This window comes from Tiliqua scincoides, chromosome 8 (genome assembly GCF_035046505.1).
Source record: "Tiliqua scincoides isolate rTilSci1 chromosome 8, rTilSci1.hap2, whole genome shotgun sequence".
Classification (NCBI taxonomy): Eukaryota; Metazoa; Chordata; class Lepidosauria; order Squamata; family Scincidae; genus Tiliqua; species Tiliqua scincoides.
The window spans coordinates 36,731,402-36,753,654 of record NC_089828.1 but is presented as its reverse complement, the minus strand read 5'-3'; the positions used below and the strand labels follow the sequence as shown (position 1 = coordinate 36,753,654).

The following is a 22,253-nucleotide window of genomic DNA, read 5'->3' as shown; positions in this document are numbered from 1 at the left end:
ATTTCTGGCCATCATCTGCTTAATCACATCACTTTCTGCTTAATGGTGTTACTTCTGGCCCTTAGCAGGTGCCATGAATTCTATTTGGCCCACCATATGAAAAGGGGTTTGACACCCCTGATATAATTTCATGAATAAGTAGTATTGTCTCTAATTCCAAGTGCCTGTTTTTGACTATTCAGCCTTTGTTTCCCCTTTGTTGCTTCTCTTGATGTACTCCTGTTACTTTTGCAACAAGAGACAAGCTTTCTGACAAGAGACAAGCTATAGCTCCTGTTTCCCTGACAGGGTGCTCCCTAAGTAGGGCAAGTGTAGGTGCAGAGGAGTGGGCTCAGCCAGTGGTGTATCTGGGGGGGGCAATGGGGGCAAATGCCCAGGGCACCAGGTTTGTTGGAGCGGTGCCACAACTCGCTCCCTCCACCAATGGTTTTTTGATGTGGTCTAGAACCGCACCAACAGTAGCTGCAGAAGCACAGCCACGGTTGGCGCAGTTCCACACCGATCTGAGGGCTGACATCGTCTCCTCCCCTTTCTTTAAAGGGGACACGGGTGCCCTCAGATCAGCAGTGATCTGTGCCAACCATGACGGTGTTCCCGCATTTCCCAACCATGACTCCTTCTGGGCTCTGTTTCTAGTGGTGCAAAAGTTCCAATGGATTCAGCAGCAGCACAAAAGGCTGAATTTGAGCCCGGGCTGCCTCCTTCCTCCCCCCTTTTTTCCAAAGGGGAAAAGGAGGGCATGTGCAGAACTGAGGTGACGATGACATCATTGTAATTACTTCTGGGTTGGGGGTGTCAAATGGAGAGGCAGGCCCTGGTGGGAAAAGTACCAGCGCCACCACTGGGCTCAGCAAGAGTAGTTGGCTTCCCAGATCACTCTATAGCAATTAAGTTCCATGGTAAGTGAACCCCAATAATTGGGCTTCTCCATATAGAAGGTGGGATGATGAAAGATCTTGTTGATCTTTTTCCTTTTCTGGTGGTGGGATCTACCCCATTTCCAGGCTCCTAGTCACCCAGGAGAAGAGTGACGCTGAAGGGTATGAGAGCATCAGATAGATGCAGGGCCAATCAGGGGGGCAAGGGGGTAATTTGGCCTGGGCTTCAACCTCAAAGGGGGCCTCAAATTTAAAAACTTGTTAATCCCCCCCCATTTCTGTTGAATGCAAATGTGATTCTCTCTCTCTCTCTCTCTCTCTCTCTCTCTCTCTCTCTCTCTCTCTCTCCCTCCCCCCTTAATTTTTATAATGCTAGGGCCTGACTACACAGGTGATGTACCTTGTTTTTCCTCACCTCATGAGGCAGACAGCCTGGTGAGGCAGACAGCCTCACTGGATGAGCTTGTAAGTTTTATTATCCCCATATTAAAGATGCTGGAAACTAAGGGGCTTTGTCCAGGACCATCTAACAAGTTCATGGCAAAGGCAAGATTTCAGAGTTCAGTCTCCTACACCACAATCATATGCATGTCTGTTCAGAAATAAGGCTCATTGAATTCAATAGGACTTCAGTGGCAGACCTCCACCTCAAGGCATCCTGGGGCAAAGTGCCATGAAGCCCCCCCCCCTCACCTGGATTGCCACAGAGCCTCACACAACTCCAGGACTGATGGGAGAAGCCATCTGAGGCTTCCCCAAGGTCTTAAACTGTGCTTCCGGAAATCCAGAAACACAGTTTCCAACCCTGTTGGGAGCCTCATTAAAGGCTTCCCACGTGGGCCTGGAGGCGCATGAACTCCACACCAGGGGTATTTGTCCCATTCTTCCAATCGGAGGTCCGCTGCTGTAGGACGTACTTCCGGGAAAGTGCATATAGGATTGCTGCCTTAGCCACAATGCTACACCAGCTCTCTAATGTAAATGACGGTAACATGCAAATAGCCTTAACAATTGTAAAGTTTAAACTTGGGAATGACAGTGTCAATTATCTTTACAATGACCTTACAATACTAAAAAGGTAAATAAAATTTTCCTAGGAAAAGCAACAAAAGAGGACCTCAAGCATCATTAAACATTTCCACATTTAATTAGAAACATTCGAAACAGCAATGCTTTCTGATCATTAAATGCACCGGTGGATAACTATGGTATTATTGAAGATGCCATATATGTGCTCAAAAGTCTGAAAGGGTTGATCTGAGCAGCATCGGAGAAAGAGCAAATGATCTGGTTTGGCAGCAACATCACAGATCAGAGAGAGAAGCAAGTGTTAAATTCCTAGAGAGGATACTTTGATTGTAATACTAGAGGAAGGAGAAGCAGCCCAGAAATGCTCTTTTAGTGCCACAGTGCCCTCTGGTGACATACTAGGAATTTCTTCCCAGCCATCCCTAGTAGTTCATTCTAATAGGAGTTTATGGAGGATTTTGTTTTACAATATTGTTTCTCATATGAATGATTTTGGAGTTATCCGTATATTCTAATCCACTCAGCTGGAATAGAGGACTTACAAGAACTGGTTGGTTAAGGCAAAAGCTCAACATAATTCCTTCCTCTACTCCTCACCCCAGATCCCTGAATCCAAAATCACAAGCCCACTAGAAGGAAGGGGAGGCAAAACTCTTTATAGAAAAGAAAGCTAAGGCTACAGTCCAATATAGCCCTTGCTTGGCAACAGTCCAAGCTAATGCCTGTCCAATAAGCCACAGGGTTGCTGCTCCATCCTCTCCTTTCCAACCAATGTTTGCATGTGTATAAAGCTCTGATTGAATCAGGATTATTATAGTGCTCCCTTCATCCTTTCATGGGGGAAACTGAATTATCCAAGGGAGCCCTGTCATTCTTCCAAAGTTGAATCTAAGCAGGTTCCCATCACGGGTTAGCAAAACAGCTGCTTTGATTCTGTTGCAGAAGAGAGTCATTTTCAACTACAACTGAGAGCTGTTTTTTCTCTTCCAGTTGCCTCTCTCACCCACCCTCACATCCAAACCCTCAAGGTAACTGATGCAGCTTGTATTTACAGGCATCAATGAATTCGCCCTCAGGGCACAGCCTGCAAAACAGGTCAGTCAGTGAGTCTGCTCTCACCTTTCCATCTCATTGGGTAAATAGAGCTGGGGTGAAGAGAGAAGGGCAGCATTGGGAAGGGAAAGGCAGCTTAGCAGAGGATACGTTAACAGAAGACAGGAGTGGTGATGCGAGTGGAATGCAGGGATTCCTGCTCTGGTTTTCTTGAATGAAAAATCTCTTTGTCTTTTGCCAACAGGTCAGAGTTCCAGCAAAGCTTTTCATTGATCGTCTTGGGCTTGCATTTGTTCAGCTCATAATGTCCAGGGTGATTTTCTCTGAAGAGGGCCGAATTCCTAACAGGAAAAAAATTGCAAAAAGGGTCGATATTCTGGTGAGTCAATTGCCATTCATGCACTCAGGGAGGGATGGACAATGTTTATGGTGGAGAACTAGAGGAAAAAAAACAGGAGGTAGTAAATTGTCCAGCCCAAAAAGGATACCTTTACAGCCACTTTCAGTGGCGAGAGCCAATAGTCAACCTTTTGACATTCAGCTGGCAGCAACCCACAACAGGGCCTTTTCTGTTGTGGCACTTAGCATCTAGAATTCTCTTTCCCTCAAAACTAGAATGTCCTGTCCTTGCTGGTCTTCCACGTGAGGTGGGCTGTGAGGTGAGGTGTGAAGACCTTTCTTATTTCACAGCTCTTTTAATTCAGGTGTCACTGGTTTTGATTGACTGTTTTTACACTATTGTTTTTATTGTCTTTTATGTAAACCATGCTGAGCTCCCAGAAAGATGGAAAGGGGGAGTGTAACTCTTTCAAATAAATAAATGATAGGTCCTTGTCCCAGGGGGCTCACAATTTAAAATTGACATAAGGGAGACAGCAGAGGAAAGGGAGGCAAGGAAGTAGAGAGGAGATAAATTGAGGAAGAAGAAACCTTTTTTCATTTGCACTTATTTAGGTTTGGCAACAGAGTAAGAGGACTTGGAAGTTGGGCTTTAGGAGACTGTACCTTGTTGGCCTTGTTGTTAATATAAATAGACACCCACAAAATGTTTAATTCTCCCTCTAAATTTTTCTTTTTTTAACAATTCTTTGCCACACCTATATCAGTAGTTCTTACAAACTGATAGTGTTCCTGGTGAGACTTCTGTTTTTGTTTAAACCTTTTTGTAAATGTGCCTCTGATCTTGAAATGCTGAGAATGTTCACCCTGTGAGGTCATATTCTGAAACATTCTAAAGAGCATTCATTTTCTGGATCATTCTAAAGGTTGGGACCCCCAACCTTTTGCCCGTATTTGAGCACTGTACATTTAATGTAATGGGATGTTTGGCCCCAAGTCTCTTGACAAACAGGTCAAGCAGGACCTTTTCACATCTCTCACAATCCTTCCAGTTTTTCCCCCAAGGAGGGACATCCCAAACTCATTTCAGATTTGCTTTGACTCATGTTTCCTGCAAAGGGAGGGGACTGATTTGGCTTCCCTTCACCAATCCTCCTTTCCTCCCTGGGGACTGACAGGTAGTGGTGAGCTGCAGATGAGGAGAGGGAAAGGGTGTCGAGAAGATGGAGGCGGAAGAGGAGGAGGGCGAGAATGGCAAAAGGTGGCCTGCAGGAGTGGAAGAGCAAATAAACAGGAGGATGTGTTGATGCTGTGGAGTAGAAAGAGGGAAAAATAAATGGGCACTGTTCCAAAATGAAAAGAGGAAAAAAAGAGTGAGATAACAAAGTAGGCGGAACTTGAGAACAGGCAGCTGCTACCAGTAACTCAATCCACAGAAGACAGATAGCATTAAATGAATACAAAGGGCAGGGACAAAGTCTTTATTAGGGCAAGATAAGAAGAGTCCTGGCAGATCAATCTAGTTGTCCAGCTGTTTATCTGTAGCTTCTGAGTGAATGCCTCTTGCCTTTGTGGCAACCCACAAGCAGGGCAGGAAGCTAGTAGTTTTCCCCTATATTTAGCAGAGTATTCCCAGGTATACTGCCTCTGGATACAGAGGTTCAATTTTACTGATAGCTTGCACTTTTCTTCTGTAATAAAACTCATCACTCTGTGAAAAAGTGTAAGCTTTGCCCACAGGAGTTCCCCAGGCTTGATCCCTGGCCTCTCATAGACACTCCCCACTTTGAAACCCTGAACAGTCACTGCCAGTCAGTGCAGGTAGTGCTGACTTGGATGGACAAGGGATGGACCCAGCAGAAAACAGCTTCATAGGTCCATAAGGTGCCCAGGTGGTTTCCCATTCAGGCTCCAAGCAGACCCAACCCACTTAACTTCAACAAGATTGAAGTTAAGTGGGTCTGCTTCTTTGGCCTTCAGTCCAGGCTCTTTCTGACCACAAACTCATGGGGGAGGGAGACTCTATGATAAACAAACATATGGCCTTCTTGGAGCATTGATGATTCCCAGTATCCTATTTCCATCAGGTGCTTCCAGGAGGTCCACAAGCATGGCATGAAGGTGACAGCATCCCCTGCTATTTTTTTGTCACATCAGCTATTCAGAGTTATAGCCCATGGCTATAGAGGTTCCTTTTAGTTATCTTCCCTAAAAGTCACCAAAGGCCCCTCTTTCATGAATTTGTGAATGCTCTCTCTCTCTCTCTCTCTCTCTCTCAAACTATTTATGCTAGTGATCATCACCACATTTTATGGCAGTGAGTTCCACAAGCAAATGATGCAAGTTTTGAGGAACCTTCCAACACCCCAGCAATACATACCCAGTCATCACTGCTTCCATTTCACCACTTGTCGTAGGTGGAGCTCACTCTCAGCAGCCATAATGGGCTGTTCATTTTGCAAATGATAGTTAATGAGGTGACTGATGCTTTCGAATAAGGCATCCTTGGTTCTCACCTAGAGTGACAGTAAGGAAAAAGGGGGATTGAGCAGCTGCATGGCAGGAAGGCTGTTGATTTGTCTACAATGTGGGGATCAAGGTTTATACTGATTCAGTGGGATAATGAAAGGGTGAGGGGAGATCTCATATCGGCAGTATTGAATTGGTCTGGTAGTTCCGCCCTTCTCCGTTAGTCATACCCAATCAGCACCATCCTCTCCCATCTGTGGCCATACCCTTCTTTAAAGAAACAGATACAGTCAGTTCTCGTTATCCACTAGAGTTAGGTTCCTGGAACATCTAATGGATATCAAATTAGCGGATACTGAATCATTGAATCTATGGGAAAAATGGGGTTAGGTTCCAGGGGGACTCTCTTCACAATGAACTTTATGAGCCTGAATCTTAATTTGAAGTCTGTGGAACTAGGCGATAGCGAGGGCTCATCAACACAACACCTGATGCTTCCTCCTCTATGCTGGCTATCTCTCAATTCAATGAATGTTGCTGGCCCAACAATGAGGCCTCAGAGTTCACCAGTGGGGAGCACTTGCCCAGCCCCAGAGCAGTGCTCAGGTAGCCTTCCAGAGACAACTCATCACTGCCAGGGTTGTGAAGGTTCAACTGGAGTCCCCAAGATGGTGCCCAAGATGGTGGGGAAAGTCTGGAAGTGCACACAGTTGTGCCAGATTCTCCATGAGCCAATCACAATGCCCTTTGTTGTGGAAAATTAACCCAATTCATACAACTTTCTAAAAAATGAGAAATATAATTGGCTGGATGTGATTACCTCAACCCCTCCCCTGTTGGCTGAATACACTATTGCAGGGGTGTCCAAACTTTTTGGCAGGAGGGCCACATCATCTCTCTGACACTGTGTCAGGGGCCAGGGGGAAAAGAATTACTGCAGATACTCGCCTATAAGTCAACCCCACAGATAAGTTGAGGGCAAGTTTTGAGCCAACAATCGTGGAATTTTCTATGACCCTTGGATAAGTCGGGTGTTAAACTTAGGGGGGTGTCTGACTATAGTTTTGTCTGATTTTACCCGGGGCCAGATCCTGAAAAATAACCTTCCACTAATTGTTTCCTAAGAACTGTAGTCTCTAACTTATTGATCTTAACACAGTAAAAGATCATAAGATACATTTTTATTCTTTTTAAAATTCTGGTCTTCACCACCTTTTTGTAAACACTATCAGAGTAAGTGCACTGTAAACAACATACCAGTGGTTCCCAATCTGGTATTCATGTACTCCCAGGGACACTCAACAGGACCTTTAGGGGTACTTGAAAAAGAATGGAATAATGGCAGAAAAAGGCAGTCTGTGCTCCAGAATGCATGGCCTGGAAGGGAGGTAGCTAGTTGGCTGTGAAAGCCCCACCAATAGCTAGTTTTTGGTCATCAATTCATGTATGAACCAGCGATTGAAAACCAGCACAGTAAAAAAGCTGAAACATAATATGGAAAGTGATCCATCCCCCAGAATTTCTCAGCACACTTCTGGTGCAAAGCAGTGCAAAGACAGAGTCTTCTGTTCTTCAAACAGATGAAAAGAGAAAATATGTGATGAATACATGAAGGCTTTCATATGGAGGATATGAGGGCTTGTCTTACCAATTACAAACATTTTGCTAATAGGAAGGGTACAATTTATGGAAATGGTCTGCCAAGGGATATACCAGTGAAAAAGGTTGAACCATGAATCAAATCCACCTTTAAGGTGTCTGGTGTGTTAAGCCAGAAGCTCTACATACAGCATATAACACATAACTGGGAGTGTGCAATTCAATTCGCAGCAGAGAGATGCAGCTGCATATATTTGCAGCCCTTTTTACTCAGAAGTAGACCCACTGCTTTCCATGGGTGTTAAGAATAAGGGTGCACTGAATTGTAGCCTGGGAAGGAGGGTCCCATCCTGGTGTTTCCAAAAACAGACCTGCTTTGCAAGCATTTGCAAAGCAGAACCAGAACCAGGCTGCAGCAGAAGGAAGGAGATTAAAAGGTTAACTTTGGCTGGAATTTCCCCCTTTCAGTAGAAACTTTCAGATCTCTGCCCTGCCTGCCTGGTGCCTGCCTGCTGCTTGAGAAACTTGGCGCCTGTTCAGAGTTGAAAGGCTCTTCCCTCTGATTGACCCAGAGATCAGGCGAAGTGATAATTGGAGCTTGATTACTTGGCAAAAATTTCACGTACTATACATGAGTATCAACGGTAATTTACATTTAAAATTTGATCAAATTTACATAAATGACTATATTAGAGATGAAACTTATATGAATGAATGAAGGTCTTGCAATAGCTCAAGGCCTATAAAAGGCCTTGCACAAAGCAAGGCTGGCCTTTCCTTTGCTGCCGCTACTGCATCACAGATGTGAAACAGCAAGCAGTGGAGGGAGCCCTCCTCCCACAGCTCACTGAGAGGTCAAACAGTCACCCTCACACTGAGAGCAACTGCGTCAGGCTAGTGCAGGCTCCAGCAAGTGTGCGGGGGGCCAGAGGCTCATTGGAGACTTGGGTCTCCCTGAGGGCCAGATTGGGAGTCCCAAGGGCTGCAAATGGCCCCTGGGTCAGGGTTTGGGCACTCCTGCTCTATCAGCATCTCTTCCTCTCCCCCCTGCATGGAACTGGAGCTGCCTTCTGTTTGAGAGGAGGCCACAATCTCTTCTCCTCCTCCTGCAATCTCTCTCACCCCCGCCTGCCTGCTCATAGCTGCACTGAGCCCCTCCTGCCCTGAGTGCACCAGCACAGTATTCACAGGTAATGAGAACAGAGCCATGGATAGTGAGAGGCAAATAGCAGTTCTGCCCCTCGCAGATAAACGAATTCGTGGATACTGAATTCACATACCGTATAAGGAGAACTGACTGTATGCTATAAGGAAAAGTACTTTTGTTCCTATACAGTACAAAATGCTTTTGCTCTCCGCTGTAAATATTGCCCCTCACCTCCTTCAACAGCAGAGTAAGAATTAGAAACATAAGAAAAGCCCTATTAAATCAGACTAAAGGTCATTCATCCAAAAGCAATGCAAAGTAACCATCTTGATGTGTTCATATATATGATAGGTTGTGTGTTGTGTTTTACCAATGCACAGATGCACTCATGTCCAAGCATCAAACACCATATGAAAGCATCTTGATGCAATAATAAGTATACTAGCTTTTCATGTTGTTTTATCAAGGCATATGTGCATGTCATTAAGGAATAAAGATACAAAGCAATTGAATGCTGTAGTAAATCACCCAGCATATCACTGTGTTCAAAATCGGTAAACAAAAAGCAAAACAATGGAAGATTCATCATGCAACAAGACTAGGTAACTTGAAAGTCCAGAATCTGGAAAGAAATTTGAATTAGAATTTCAGAAGCATCCCAAATTTACTTACCACTCCTTCAGGATCCACCAGGAGCAAATGTTTAGGTTGGCTGTCATGCATCCCTGTCAAGACATATTGTCCAGGGTTGGTAATGCTGTCTCTCACCAGGAAATCACCATCCATCTGCAGCAACTTCTCAGCATCTCGCCGGCTCATCTTCCCATGATACCAGGGCTCTTGCTTCAGCTGCTCTTCTGTAGGGGCAATGGGGGCCTTCCGGGTTGGGGGGCTGGGCCACTGATCTTCTATCTGGGCATCGCTGTCTATACCACAAGCTGACAAGGACTCATGAAGTTTCAAGGCATCTTCAAAGGGCCCTGGGAGAAGTCAAAAAGGGCCTTCATGTATGGACTTGCCACAACTGTGCATCACCATTATGCGGAAGTACTGAAGTGGGTTTCTAGGTTAATATGCAGCTTCGCAGTCTAACACAATGGACTAGATCAGTGTTCCTCAACATTTGTACTCCACGGTACCATTTCACATGATCCACCTATTCAAAATACCAGTGGAAGTAACTGGCGATGAAATCATCACCAGTTCCTTCTGTGTTGGGAGGCCAGATATGACATAACAAATACCAACAAGAGGCTCAGGGTGTTCAGGAGGGTTCTTACGAGTGCTGACAAGCAGGCTTTGGAGCTCTGCCTGCCTGCCAAGCTGAGCCGAGCCTATTGCTGCTTGTTGTGTTGCAGTCCTGCTCTCATTGCTGGGTGGCAGATGTCCAGGGGTCCCACAAGTACCACCAGACACCACCCCAATTACCACTGGTCATATCTGTGCCACTGGTTGAGAAACAATGGACTAGATTACCTCCAAGTTCCCTTCCAAATGTAACATTCTATGTTGTCTATGATGGTGTTGAGATTGTGTAGGCTTGAGACTTTAAACAAAACAGCAGTGACAGTACTGCCACAGCTCACCCAAGGCCAGATTGCAACCCACTTCTGGACCCTGAGACCCACTTGCTGGTGATCTAAGAGAAATGTTACAGTAGGATGGATTTTAAATGCCTCCCCCCTATTTTTACCATCCCATTCACAAGGCGCAAAAATAGGGGACATTTTAGCAATGCAGGGGGCAGAATGAAAAAGGGTGTTGACCTGCAGCAGTTTCTTCCAGTGGCTACCATTGTTTTTATTTACCAGACATCTGGTTAATCAGGTTGTCAAATTTGGCATTCCCTGGAGCTGAATCTCGAAACAGGACGTGAAATAGGTGCCAACATTTGTGCCAGGACTTACATTGATAAAAATTAACTTTTCCTCTTAAAAAAAACTTCCCCCACCAGAACTCATGTGTGGTGCTTATATGACATTTCCTATCATCATTCTTATGTAATACATCCTGGGAGTGCATCACTGGGAGTGGGCAGGCGATATTAATAAAAATTAGTTGTAAGGTGGGAGTAGTGTTCTGTCCAACTTTCTGCTCCCAACACCTGCCTTGGCAACTTGGAAAATAAGAACAGCAGAATCATAACCCTCCTAAGCGAGCCCCCTCACTTACTCATATCAAAGAGGTCTTTGGTGGGGCTCTCGTCAGGTACCTGATGCCCCCCAGCATCTGCCTCCCAATTTTCCAGGCTCTGGGTGTTGACGTACATGTGCTCTTCATAGTCTTGGGAACCCAAAGGCTTTCCGTCTGCTTCTACATAGCCATTGCAGCTCTGGTCTGCAAGATATAATGTCAGCTGTGTCTTATATCTTACTGTCAAGCCTCAGCCAGGTTTGGATGCAAACAGTGGAATTACTGCCAGTCCAGAAAATATGCACTGAATATGTATTTGGCTTTTGGTGGTGGGAGGGGAGGGGAGGATCTGACTCAGAACCAGGATGAACTCTGGCAAACTGGGGAGGGCACTAAACTTTTGAAGGTTTTCACAGATTTTCACAATGGCAGTAGTGACAGTATGTTTTCTTTCTTGCTTCTTGTGATATGCTAACTTCACAGCTCAAAAAATCTTCTAAAATATTGTGCCCTCTGAAACTGATAAAAGTTCAGACAAAACGTGAGGTCCACCTGGTCTGGCTGAGCTGACGAGCTGCAATACCATATGTGGCCATTATCAGGGGTGCTGCAAAGCAGAAAAGATAAAGCCAATAGGCCCCTTTGCCTGAGGGCTAAGTAAGCTAAGTAAGATGCCAAGTCCTGGCTGCTGAAGGCCTCTGGTTCCATATTCCACACCCCTCCCAAGAGCCTTACATGTTTTGCACCCAAATGAAATGCACAGCCCATGAAGTGGAGTGGGAGAGCTATAGATGTAATAGATGGAGTGTCAGGCTCGGCATCAGCACCAGTCTGACCACAACTGGATGAGAGGAGGAGCAACATTGCTGGACCCAGGATGTACTAAGATAAAGAGGAGAAGTTGTACTCTGACAGGCAACCCAAGACCGCCTGCCTGGAAGAGTCCCCGCCTGGGGAGCCTGCAAGTGTCAAGGGCCTCATGCACCCTGAATGGTCACTTATACCCCATTCCAGATGTTCTACTGTCTCCCGAGATCCCAAAAGAACAGGAATGCAATGAGTCTGAGCAGAAGCCCAGAACAGAAGGTGTCACGTATATCTGGTAGCACAAAGTCTTCCCCTTCTGAGAAGAGAATTCATGAACCTGTGCACTAGATCAAAGCACTACTGATGCACTAGGAAGAGGAGAAGCAGCTGGGTTGGCTATAAGACCCTTTGCTGGCTACCTGGCTCAGTAGCATAGCTAAAGGGGGGATGGTGCGGTAAGTATTGCAGGCACTGCAATGAGCTGTGTAAGCGGCACATCCCACTTGCCATCACAGCCATTCTGGGCAGAGACAGTGCCATTGCTGCCCAGAATGGCTCCAACAGTGAGTGGGAGGGGCTGCTTACTCAGTATGTTGCAGTGCCTGCAATACTTATTATGCCACCTCCCTATAGCTACACTACTGGCAATGCTTCTTCCTGCCCACTCCTGACCTTATGTCATAGGTCTGTTTCTGTGGTTGGACAGCTCCCCTGCTGCTCCAGTAACCTTGTCACATGCCTGCTGCTCTCTGTCCTCTCTGACAAGATGAGGAATGTAAAACGCATGGTGAAAAACAGGTCAACTGGCAAGACCAGAATCTGAATCCTTTTCTCAGTCATGAATCTTGCTGTATGACTTTACTGTCTCCCAACCTAACAGTTGTGCAGTGAGAGAATAAAAACAGGATTACCAGCACTGTGTGCTACCCTGAGCTACTTGGGAAAAGGGTAGGATACAAACGTAATAAATAAGACCTAATAGTGTTCATCATGAAGTCAATGATTGATCTTCTTGAAATACTTCTACCAACCTAATAACTGGTCCAATGTTTGCCAGTCACACTCTCCTCCATGCAGCTGTTATGATTGCTGTCCTGAAAAGTGGCCAATAGTCTAATCCTGATGAGGCTATTCAATTTGGAAAGGCCAGAATCTGCCAACCAAGGAACCCTAGGAGAGAATCAGCCTCTTCCATGCCTGGAACATCCTGCTCTCCAGTGCCAGCACCAGGGCAGGAGGAACCTGATGGAGAGGAGGAGTGGGAGACTCCAAGCACGCCAGAACTTCCCCAGTAAGGCTCCTGGCTCTCTAGACAGGGAAACAGAAGCTGGGAGGGAAAGTCTGAGCCCAGGGGGGTTTAAGGCCTCGGTCCACCTTCAGATCTGGTTGGAGCAAGTTGTTCTCTAAAGCCATCCCCTGTCTTGCACCTCTAACCTGCCAGTTGGGCATTGTGAGTTCCAGTGAACTCACAACTTTTCATTGTGAAAAGTTCAGAACATGGTAGTAGTATAATGAAGTACGATTACCATGAGGATCAGCATCCCAGTGCAAGTTGGAATGGCTGGTTGGGTCCCTTCTGGCTGGAGATCCTACCTGTGAAATAGAAGATTTGGAAAACTGATGAGTCACCATCTGCTATGAGAGCAAAGTCCTGTTTGCACAATCAAGCTAACAGAGATGCTTCTCTGCTATCCTGAGATAACAGCCTGCCTCTATGAATGAGGAGGTGCAGTTGTTTTTTTGTGTTCAGCCATATACAGAGTTTGACCTTTGCAATGGATAAGTTTGCACTACAGCTGCAAGACATCATTGGCCAATGGATTATTGGCAGCCACTGGCATTCCTTGTGAAGGCGGGGACAAAACTCTAAGTTTTTTCAGGTACAGGAACACCTGTGTAAAGTGACCCCTCCCCCTTGCTTTCATAGGCTTTCACAGCTGCAACTGACTCTGAAGGCAAGGGGGTACTTTACACAGGCACTCTTGTGCCTAAAACAATTTGCCATCCCGTTCTGCCCCCCCCCCAACACCAGTGGTGGCAGCTTTGTTTGATCGATCAGTAAATCTGCAAGTTAAATGTTTATTGACTGGTGATTGTTGGGGTCTAGGGTGTTCCTATAACTGAAACTGAAGATGTTTAATGCATTCTTTCCAACTGCCAAAAGCTGCTGGGGCTGGATCTACCATCCAGGTTCTTTTGGATTACAGCCAAACCAAAATGGTCACCCCATTAATGGGTAACAAAATGTGGGAAACTTTTTGGAAATATCTCAGAGTGGAGGTGCTGTGTAATATAGTAGCTGACAGCTGCTGTCTTTTTTTTTCCTCTGGTAAGCCTCTCTGAGCATCACATGGCACTGTTCAAGAGGCAAGTAGGAGAAAAATGGCAATCCCAGTGGTGACCACCAAGATGAGCACTGATTGCTGGAAAACACAGACAACAGCACTGTAGAAATATGAAAGGGTGAGTTTCACATTCCTGCTCTGCCTCCTCTTGTAGTGAACCAAGGAATTCCTGAGGTCCAGAAACATCCCACCCAACCAAGTAGCCCATTGGCTCCCCCTGACTTGATAAGATTATAAAAGATGCCAGATGCAAGGGAGTGACAACAGGATCCAGGTATCTTGTTATCTTATATGCTCCCAGAGGCATCTGGTGAGTCACTGTGAGATACAGGAAGCTGGACTAGATGGGCCATTGGCCTGATCCAGTGGGGTTCTTCTTATGCTCCAGATTATATTTTCGGCATTCAGCTTGCTGGCCTAGTTTTGGTTCTCTTGCCTTTTGGATTCCCCTTAGGTCCTGATCCCAAGGAACCATGTCTCTTGCTCATCATCCAGCTGGCTTTCTATAGTTGCTCATAGTCCAGTGATGCTAATATTGAAGACTAGCTTTTGTCAGATTACATTGCAATTTCTCATGCTTCCTTCAATGTCTCTAAAAACAGAGGTGCTGGAAATATGCCATTTTAATCTAATTAAATGTAATTGATTGCCTTGTTGGCTATAAGGCAAGTGTTGATCAATGACCTGACAACTTGTTCAGTGGTTGACATTCTTGGGTTTTTTAACATGTGGTTCTGCTTCTCTATAGAACTGTAGCTGCTACAGATGGCAGTACTTGTCCAGGATGGTCCCCTAGCATCCCCCTGGAAGGCTTCTCAGGTAGCTTACACACAACAGTACTGCCACACAGGCCTGTCTCAGAAGATGATGGAACAGAAGATGATGTTCCACTGGTAGATGGCTGGGATGAAGCCCACCAAATGTAGTTGTCGTTTTCACTGAGGAGGGGATTGGACTAGGTGACCTCCAAGGTCCCTTCCAAGTTTTTCTATGATACTATGAACTACTCAGGGTCTAGCAAGTCATTGGTGCCAAAAGCCCCACTCCACCCAGACTCTGAAGGCCAGAGAGGGGTTCACCATTTCTCAAGCAGAGGGAGCCAACTAGGAGGGGAACTGCTTGCCTTCCTCTCTCATTCTGAGGCCCTGTAGAGCAGGCAGAGACACCTGGCAGGAAGGGAGTAAGCCAGGCTCAGACAGCAATGGAGCATTCTCTCCCAGAAGATCACAGCCTATTACTTTTCACATGAGGTTCTAGAATCTGGCCTGGATCGGTCCCTAGAGGGTGTGGGATCAGTGGCACTGGCACATGCCATATTCTACCCCCTTCTGAGGTCAGATCTGCTGACATGGATCTGCTTGCACCAGTGAATGCAGGCACAGGTTCAAGTAGATCCACTGCTGCAGCTGAGGCTTTCCCAAGGATAGGCAAGTGTTTCCTTACCTCAAGGAGACCTCCAGCCTGCTGAAATTCTAGACAGGATGCAGTGCAGCTGTGCTGGCCCCACTGCATCTGCGCTGGATAGGATTGGGTTGCTAATAATAATAATAAACATTGCAGTCCGACAGGGCAGTTAGTTCTCACCTGGTTGAAATGACTTGTGCATGAAAGCTGCGAGTGTACATGGCACAGTGAGGCCCCATGGCGGAAACGGGAGTCCACAAGGCCTCCAGGAGGTGGCTCCTTTCCTGGGATCCTGTTGTAGTAGTCATGGTCAGAGGTTTCCTCCTCCTCACCCCAGGCAGAATCTCCTGTTCCAATTGCTCTGAGCAGAAAAACAAAAGAGGAGAATAGAGTTGAAAGTACAACAGTAGTCAGGTGATGCAAAGGGGCCAATAGAGTTCCACCTGGGTCTATAAAGCTGCTGCATCCAACTTGATTTAGGCAGTAACTATTCTAACACTCAATTCTAACACCTTCCTGTATGGGAACCACTGAAGATCTGGCGAGGAGATAGAGTGTGGTGTCTGCAGTGGCCCCTTTAAGGGTTACGGCCCGGCCTTTCTGCAAGAGATGTGCTGCACAGCTGCAGCCACTAGAGGCAAGGAGATCCCTCAGGATATAAGGAGCAACTGAGCTAGAAAGGATGGTGGGTTGTAGGAGGAGTGAATGTTGAGGGAGAAGAGATGCGCTAACCGGCTTACCTGGAATCTGACCTTGGATTTTGACCTGGCATATTGTTTCTGCACTTTCATTTGGCACCTTGCATTGACTAACTGGCTTACCTGGAATCTGACCTTGGACTGTGACCTGGCATATTGTTTCTGCACTTTCATTTGGCACCTTGCATTGACTAACTGGCTTACCTGGAATCTGACCTTGGACTGTGACTTGGCTTATTGACTTTGGACTTTGACTTAGATACTCTGACTGATTTGACTGGCTTACTTGGAATCTGTGGACTGGAACTGGACTCTGACTTTTGCTTGCTGCCCTGGTGAGTTTAACAAAGGGAAACCAATCAGCCTTAAGCGGGCATGAGGCCCAGTGGGGAGGATTTGTGGCAAAACACCTCCCCCAATGGTGTAACTAGCATTGCACCAGCAGAGGTGCTTTAAGGGCTGTCACAAAGCAGCTTCAGCTGATGTATGCTGCAGGTCCATCAATAAGGAGGCCAGAGTAGCCTCCCCTACACTGGCAGATCTACAGAAATGCAAAAGAGCAGGTAAGCCTGTGCAAGGGGTTAGAGGGAGGTGGAAAGGATGTTGAAAGGGGTAAGGGATGGGCAGAGCGGAGAGAAGTTGGACAGAACAGCGCAGTGACAGAAGTGGGGAAGTGGGTGGATGAAGCACAGAATTAGAATGGGATCTGCAGTAGCAGTGTTGCCAAATCCCAACCCCCTTCGGCCTGATCTGCCTTCCCAGGTCTATGCTTACTTGTTCCAATTATTGAGGTGGCACAAGTTCAAGTTGACCAAATAGCATGGCTGGGGCTTACCCCAGGGCAAGGGGTCAAATGTGCCCTTTACTTCGGGGAGAGCTTCAGCAGCTGGAAATCTCCCTGGGATACAGTAGCAGCCATGCCGGCACTGCTGCATCGCCACACAGGGATTTAGTTAGAATTTGGCTGCATGCCATCCTCCCAGGGTGAGCACATTCCTGAAATCAGTTCTTTCTGGTTTCAGAATTTTGCTCTGTGCTATATCCCATTCTGTTCCAGCTTAACTAGGAGAATTTCTAAAATTTCCAAAGTGAAAGTTTTCACAGCTTTCATGCCTTGCTTCCATGTCAGGAACAAGGTCAGGTAATTCAGAACTCTAAAATCTGGGAAGAAATTCAGCCAAGAAAAACTTTGGAAGCATCTCTGAATGAGGCCGTCTCCTGGAAAGTGAGACAATTGCCCAAAAAGAGACCGCCTGCTTCCATACGACCTGCCCCGTTCTCTCCTGTCATTGAAGAGGGCCCTTTCACAGGTGCCACCACCAATGGAGGTGAGAGGGGTGGTGGCAAGAAGTAGGGCCACCTCTGCGGTAGCACTGGTTTTATGGAATTCACTCCTCCTTGGCTTACGCACAGCTCCTTCCTTAGAGGCTTTCCAATGGGGCCTAAAGACATTTCTTTTTACATTCGCGTTCCAGATTTAATACAAGGGTTTTATGCCATTTAGGGCACAATCCTAACACCTTATGTAAGTGCTTTCCAGTACTGACATAAGGGCAATGCAGCTCTGAGGGAAGGGAACAAACATTCCCTTACTTTGAGGAGGCCTCCGTGAGTGAAACCCAACTGCAGGATGCAGCATACGTCCCATTGGCACCGCTATGCCAGTGCTGGAAAGCACTGACATAAGGGGTTAGGATTGCACCCTTAGTGGGCTGCTTTTTTATCATTTTATTGTTTGCTGCTAGTTTTAATCTAACTCTGATTTTTATGAGCTTCTAGGTTTTTTTATTCTTTTAGGGTACAATCCTTGTGCCGGCCCAGGAGGGTCACAAACATGCAGTAAGGCATGTTTGCGTCTCCGTGGGAGGAAGTCGGGCCAGCGCTTAGAAGTGCCCTGGCCTGCAGAGGCTGACACAAGCCTCAGCACTGGCTTCCTTGGCTTGGCTGGCCAATGCAAGCTTCTGGAGTGGGTGGGGAGGAGGCAGGGAGGAGGCCAGAGGGAGGTGTTCCTGGGCAGGGAGAGGGCTGGCAATGGGCAGCCCCGGGGGTGGGAAGGGGGAGCGGGAGGCAGGGCTGGAATTCAGCACATGCTGGATCCCAACACTCGTTCCTGGGGAGTTTGGAGTGGCGTGAAGCCAATCCACTCTCCTTGGACTTGCGCCACCTCAGGAGGGGACACTCAGGAGTGGCGCTCAGGAGGTGGCGCAAGTTCAAGGGGACCCATTGGGGCAAAGGCACCTTATCCAGAGGTAAGGGGAAAGCTTTCCAGAGGTAAGGTTTCCCCTTACCTTCGGCTGAGCCATCTTACAGCCCAATCCTATGCATGTCTGCTCAGCAAGTCCCATTGGAGTCAATGGGGCTTACTCCCATGAAAGTGTGAATAGGATTGGGCTGTTAGGCCCCTATCCTGCGCTGGATACAGCACAAGCCTCTTGGCTTGCCTGTTCCAGCGCAGGATAGAATTGTATTTTAACATTTATATATGATTTTTTAAAAAAATATTTTTGGAAGCTGCTTTGAGTGCCCGGCAGGAAGAGAAAGCGGGCTATAAATTTTGTAAATAAATAAAAAGTTTAGTATTGTCTTGGTAGTGGAGCTCCAGATTTTCAGATTAGTTTCCCAGCCCTACCTGGAAATGCTGTCAGCAATCTAACCTAAGACCTTCTCCAAACCAAACAGGTACTCTTCCACTGACTGGCAGTCTACTGTGCCTAACGCAGAGGGATCCTTTCCCAACACTTGTTACCCAAGATGAGGCTGGCCCATCCATGAGGCCAACTGAAGCAGTTGCCTCAGGCAGTAGACTGGTGGGGGCACCTGTCCTCCTACTTGCCTCCACTACTCCTCTTCCTCCTTCCACTCCCTGAATTGGAAAAGGAAGCAGAAGACAAAGGGGGAAGAGGAAATGTGGAGGGGAGAAGAGTACTGAGCTCACTGGCATAGCTAGAGGGGGGCAAAGCACTAGGTTTTGCAGGGAGCCTCCCTGCAACATGCAAGCGGCTCCTCCTCCCCCCCTTAGGAGCCATTTGCCTCGGTTCCCCCCACCCACCCACCCACATGGCTCCAGAGGGGAGGGGATGAGCTGCTAGCACACTGCAGGGAGGCTCCCTGCAAAACTTAGTGCACCACCCCCCCCAGCTACGCCAGTGACTGAGCTAGAACATTGAAGAGCAGCAGCAGACACATTACTGGATAAGGAAGGGTGGCATTTGGTATGTCAGGTATGTCAAATGTCAGGGGTTCTTGGGCCAGCCCTCCCCAAGATTCTTTCAGCTGGATACCAAGAATGTACGCTACACCTTAGGTAAAGCCTTACCCCCCATCTCTTGCCTGCCTCTACTCACTGGGTCTGGCCAGCTAGCTAGCTGTCTCAACTACTAGCCAGTCATTGATATGAACCTTCCCAAATGTTGAGGAAACCTAAACATTCTTTGATTCGATTCATTGGGTTCATTCTTCAAAGAACCGAAACATTTTTTGATCATGTTATGCTAATGATGCTCAGTTTTCACAAAAGAATTTTAAGTTGTTCTGGGGCACAATCTAGACTATGGGGGGGGGGAGAGAGAGAGAGAGAGAAGAGAGAAAATAGGAGATACTATGGGTCCTGAATCCACTGACACATAAATCCCTGCCTCTCTAATGCCTGCATGCCAACCACCCACCTGTCCTGCGGTGCCATGGTCTTGGGGGGGCTGTGTAGGTACTGCTTGAACCGGAGCTCAAAGGCCTGCCCCACAGTGTTGATGACGCTCTGTGCCAGTCCGTCACAACATTCCAAGATGTGGCATGCTACAAGGGGGAGGGGGAGAGAGAAATAATTTAATAGGCATATGCATTTATTTTCAGAACAAATGAAAACAGAAACAACAAAGGGACCCTTCCAGAACAAAAGGGCCCCATTTGTACCTGATTCCACTTGTTCTGAAATGAGTATAGCCTAGAACAAATGTCAAAAAAATGGGGGTCCGTTTTCAGAAACCCTATTTCTCACCACTTGTTTTGGGAGCTTTTTGCTTATAAAAAGAAATTATATCTGACCAGAGGTGGCCATCATTTTTCATGGCAGCAGTTGTTTTTGGGCCAGCCTATTTATGAGGCAGTCACCTCAGGTTACTAGGCTCCTCCTCCCCCTCACCCTGGATTGGAAGAAGGGACAGAGAGGAAAAGGAAGTGTGGAGAGTAGTGCACTAGAGCAGAGGTTCTAAAACTTTTTAACACCAGGATCCACTTTTTAGAATGACAATCTAATGACAACCCACCAGAAGAGATGTTATTAACCTGGAAGTGATGTCATAGCCATAAGTGACATCACCAAGCAGGAAAATTTTTCCATATGACAAAATCAAAACAATTAACAGCCCCTACCAACCTGTGCTGGAACAGGCGGGCCAGCTGCCTGCCCCAAATCCAGCGGGGGGGGGGGGGTTGGGGCTGGCTGCTGCTCAGCCCAGGACAAGGGGAATTCTCTGACTCTGGGTAATGTGGCAGCAGCCCCAATGGGGCTACTTTGCTCTGTGCCACCTAAAGAGGTAGCACAGATTTGAGCAGCCTGACGCAGTGCCAGGAGTGGGATAAGGATCTGGCCAAGTGCCCATAGGCCCTCTGCTGCCTGTTCTCCCCCCCCCCGCCCTAGAACACCTCCATTCTGTCCTCCCCCCACCCTCCCCAGACTCCCGCGCTGGCCTGACACAAACTCACCTCTCCTCCGGCACAATGGCACCAGACTCGGCCTCCTGACTCCTGAGGTGGCGCAAAAGTGCCTTATGGCACTTTTGTGACACCTCCAGACCAGCGCAAGGGCCTTGCACCAGCCCAGTGGAGGCTTGAGATTGCACTCTAAGTAAATTAAAAATTTACAATAAATATACAATAAGCCTAAGTTTTAAAAAGTTATTTAAAAGAAATAAGAACGCTTCTAACTCTCCCAAGCAGTTGCTGATCTATTAAAAAATTTCCCCAAACATCCCATAGGCTGCAGTCTTACCCACACTTACCCAGGAATAAGCCCCATTGATTGTCATTGTTAAAAGCATATAGATAATAACCTGCTAAAAGTACCATCTGTAACATTTCCCCAAATGCAGTCACATACCAAGGTAGCATCAAGTCTAATATATTAAAAATAAAATACACATTAAGATGAATGGGGACCCATCGGAAACCACAACCCACCTAGTGGGTTCCAACCCACAGTTTGAGAAATACTGCACTAGAGCAGAGGTCTCCAAACCTCTTGGCCAGAGGGCCGCATCAAATGTCTGGCACGGTTTTGAGGGCTGGAAAAAAATTTATATAAAATTTATATAAATAAATTAGAGATGGAACTTAGATCTGTGAATAAATGAATGAAAGGGCTCATTCATTCAACCTCTCTGGCCCTTAGAACACCCTCCAGATGCAACCAGAGCACAGTTCCAGTCATGTTCGGCAAAGTGGGCCAGGGGCTTTCAGAGGACAAGAGGCTGGCCATGGGCCAGATAGAGGCTTGCCGCGGGCCACATCTGGCCCCCGGGCCGGGATTTGGAGACCCCTGCACTAGAGGATTGGAGATGCTCTAGTCCACTGCTTTCTTGTCCTCTGCACTTGCTCATTGCACTCTATCCTGAGCTGCTGCTGCCCATCTCTCACTCTTCCTCTTCTGCTTCATCCCCCTTTTCAAGTCCAGGGAGTGGGAGAAACAAAGGCTGGTACATCACCCATTAAATTGGATAGCGTTTGGCATGCTGTCTTGCAGAACAGGTCTTAGGCCTGCCCTGTTGTTCGCATAAACCTGGGACAGCGCTGCACCCTGGGACAGATGGGTGATTCAAAATCACCACCTGCAAGGAGATGGTTGTGTAGTGGAGGTACTACTTAAAAGTCAGATATGCTTCCTTTTTTGAAAAGAAATGCATAGCAGATAAAAATGAGCGCAAGCAACAAAACCAAAACAAATGCAAAAAAAAAAAGAGTGTAAAAAAAAATGCAAAGGAAAAAATGCGAACCCCTGGTTGTTATCTATCTTATTTCAGTAAGGTTGATGAGTTCATTAAAGCATTCTTTCGGTGATGCGCATCTCCTGCTGGACTGGAAATGGCACATGCAAAACGATGCTGATGCTGGGTGTTTGTATCCAGCACTTTGGGCTGAACATTCAATTCTGCTGGCCCAAACCACATTTCTGTCTAGTCCAGCATCCAGTGTTTGACAATAGCCCAACCAGATTCCAATTCGGTATAGTTTCCATTCGTTCTGAAACAAAGGAGGGCCCAAATGGGGACAAATGGGATATATTTTCAGAACTTTGTGTTCATCTTTGTTAAAAAAAAAAATGTTTCTTCTTACTTTAACAGTCATTTTTGCTACCTGT

At 46.7% G+C, this 22,253-nt stretch overlaps 1 protein-coding gene across 1 annotated transcript in view; it reads right to left on the bottom strand.

Moving 5' to 3' along the window:
* Nucleotides 1–3,013: 3,013 nt before the first annotated feature.
* Nucleotides 3,014–22,253, bottom strand: part of SHC2 (SHC adaptor protein 2) — a 32,440-nt gene continuing 13,200 nt past the window's right edge. Inside the window, exons 7-13 of the mRNA XM_066635723.1 lie at nt 19,567–19,693; nt 15,384–15,564; nt 12,981–13,047; nt 10,687–10,851; nt 9,187–9,494; nt 5,680–5,815; nt 3,014–3,301 (exon numbers count right to left, since the gene is read on the bottom strand). Of these exons, the coding sequence (XP_066491820.1) occupies nt 5,687–5,815; nt 9,187–9,494; nt 10,687–10,851; nt 12,981–13,047; nt 15,384–15,564; nt 19,567–19,693 (977 nt within the window). The 3' untranslated portion in view covers nt 3,014–3,301; nt 5,680–5,686. The remainder of the gene's footprint in view (nt 3,302–5,679; nt 5,816–9,186; nt 9,495–10,686; nt 10,852–12,980; nt 13,048–15,383; nt 15,565–19,566; nt 19,694–22,253) is intronic.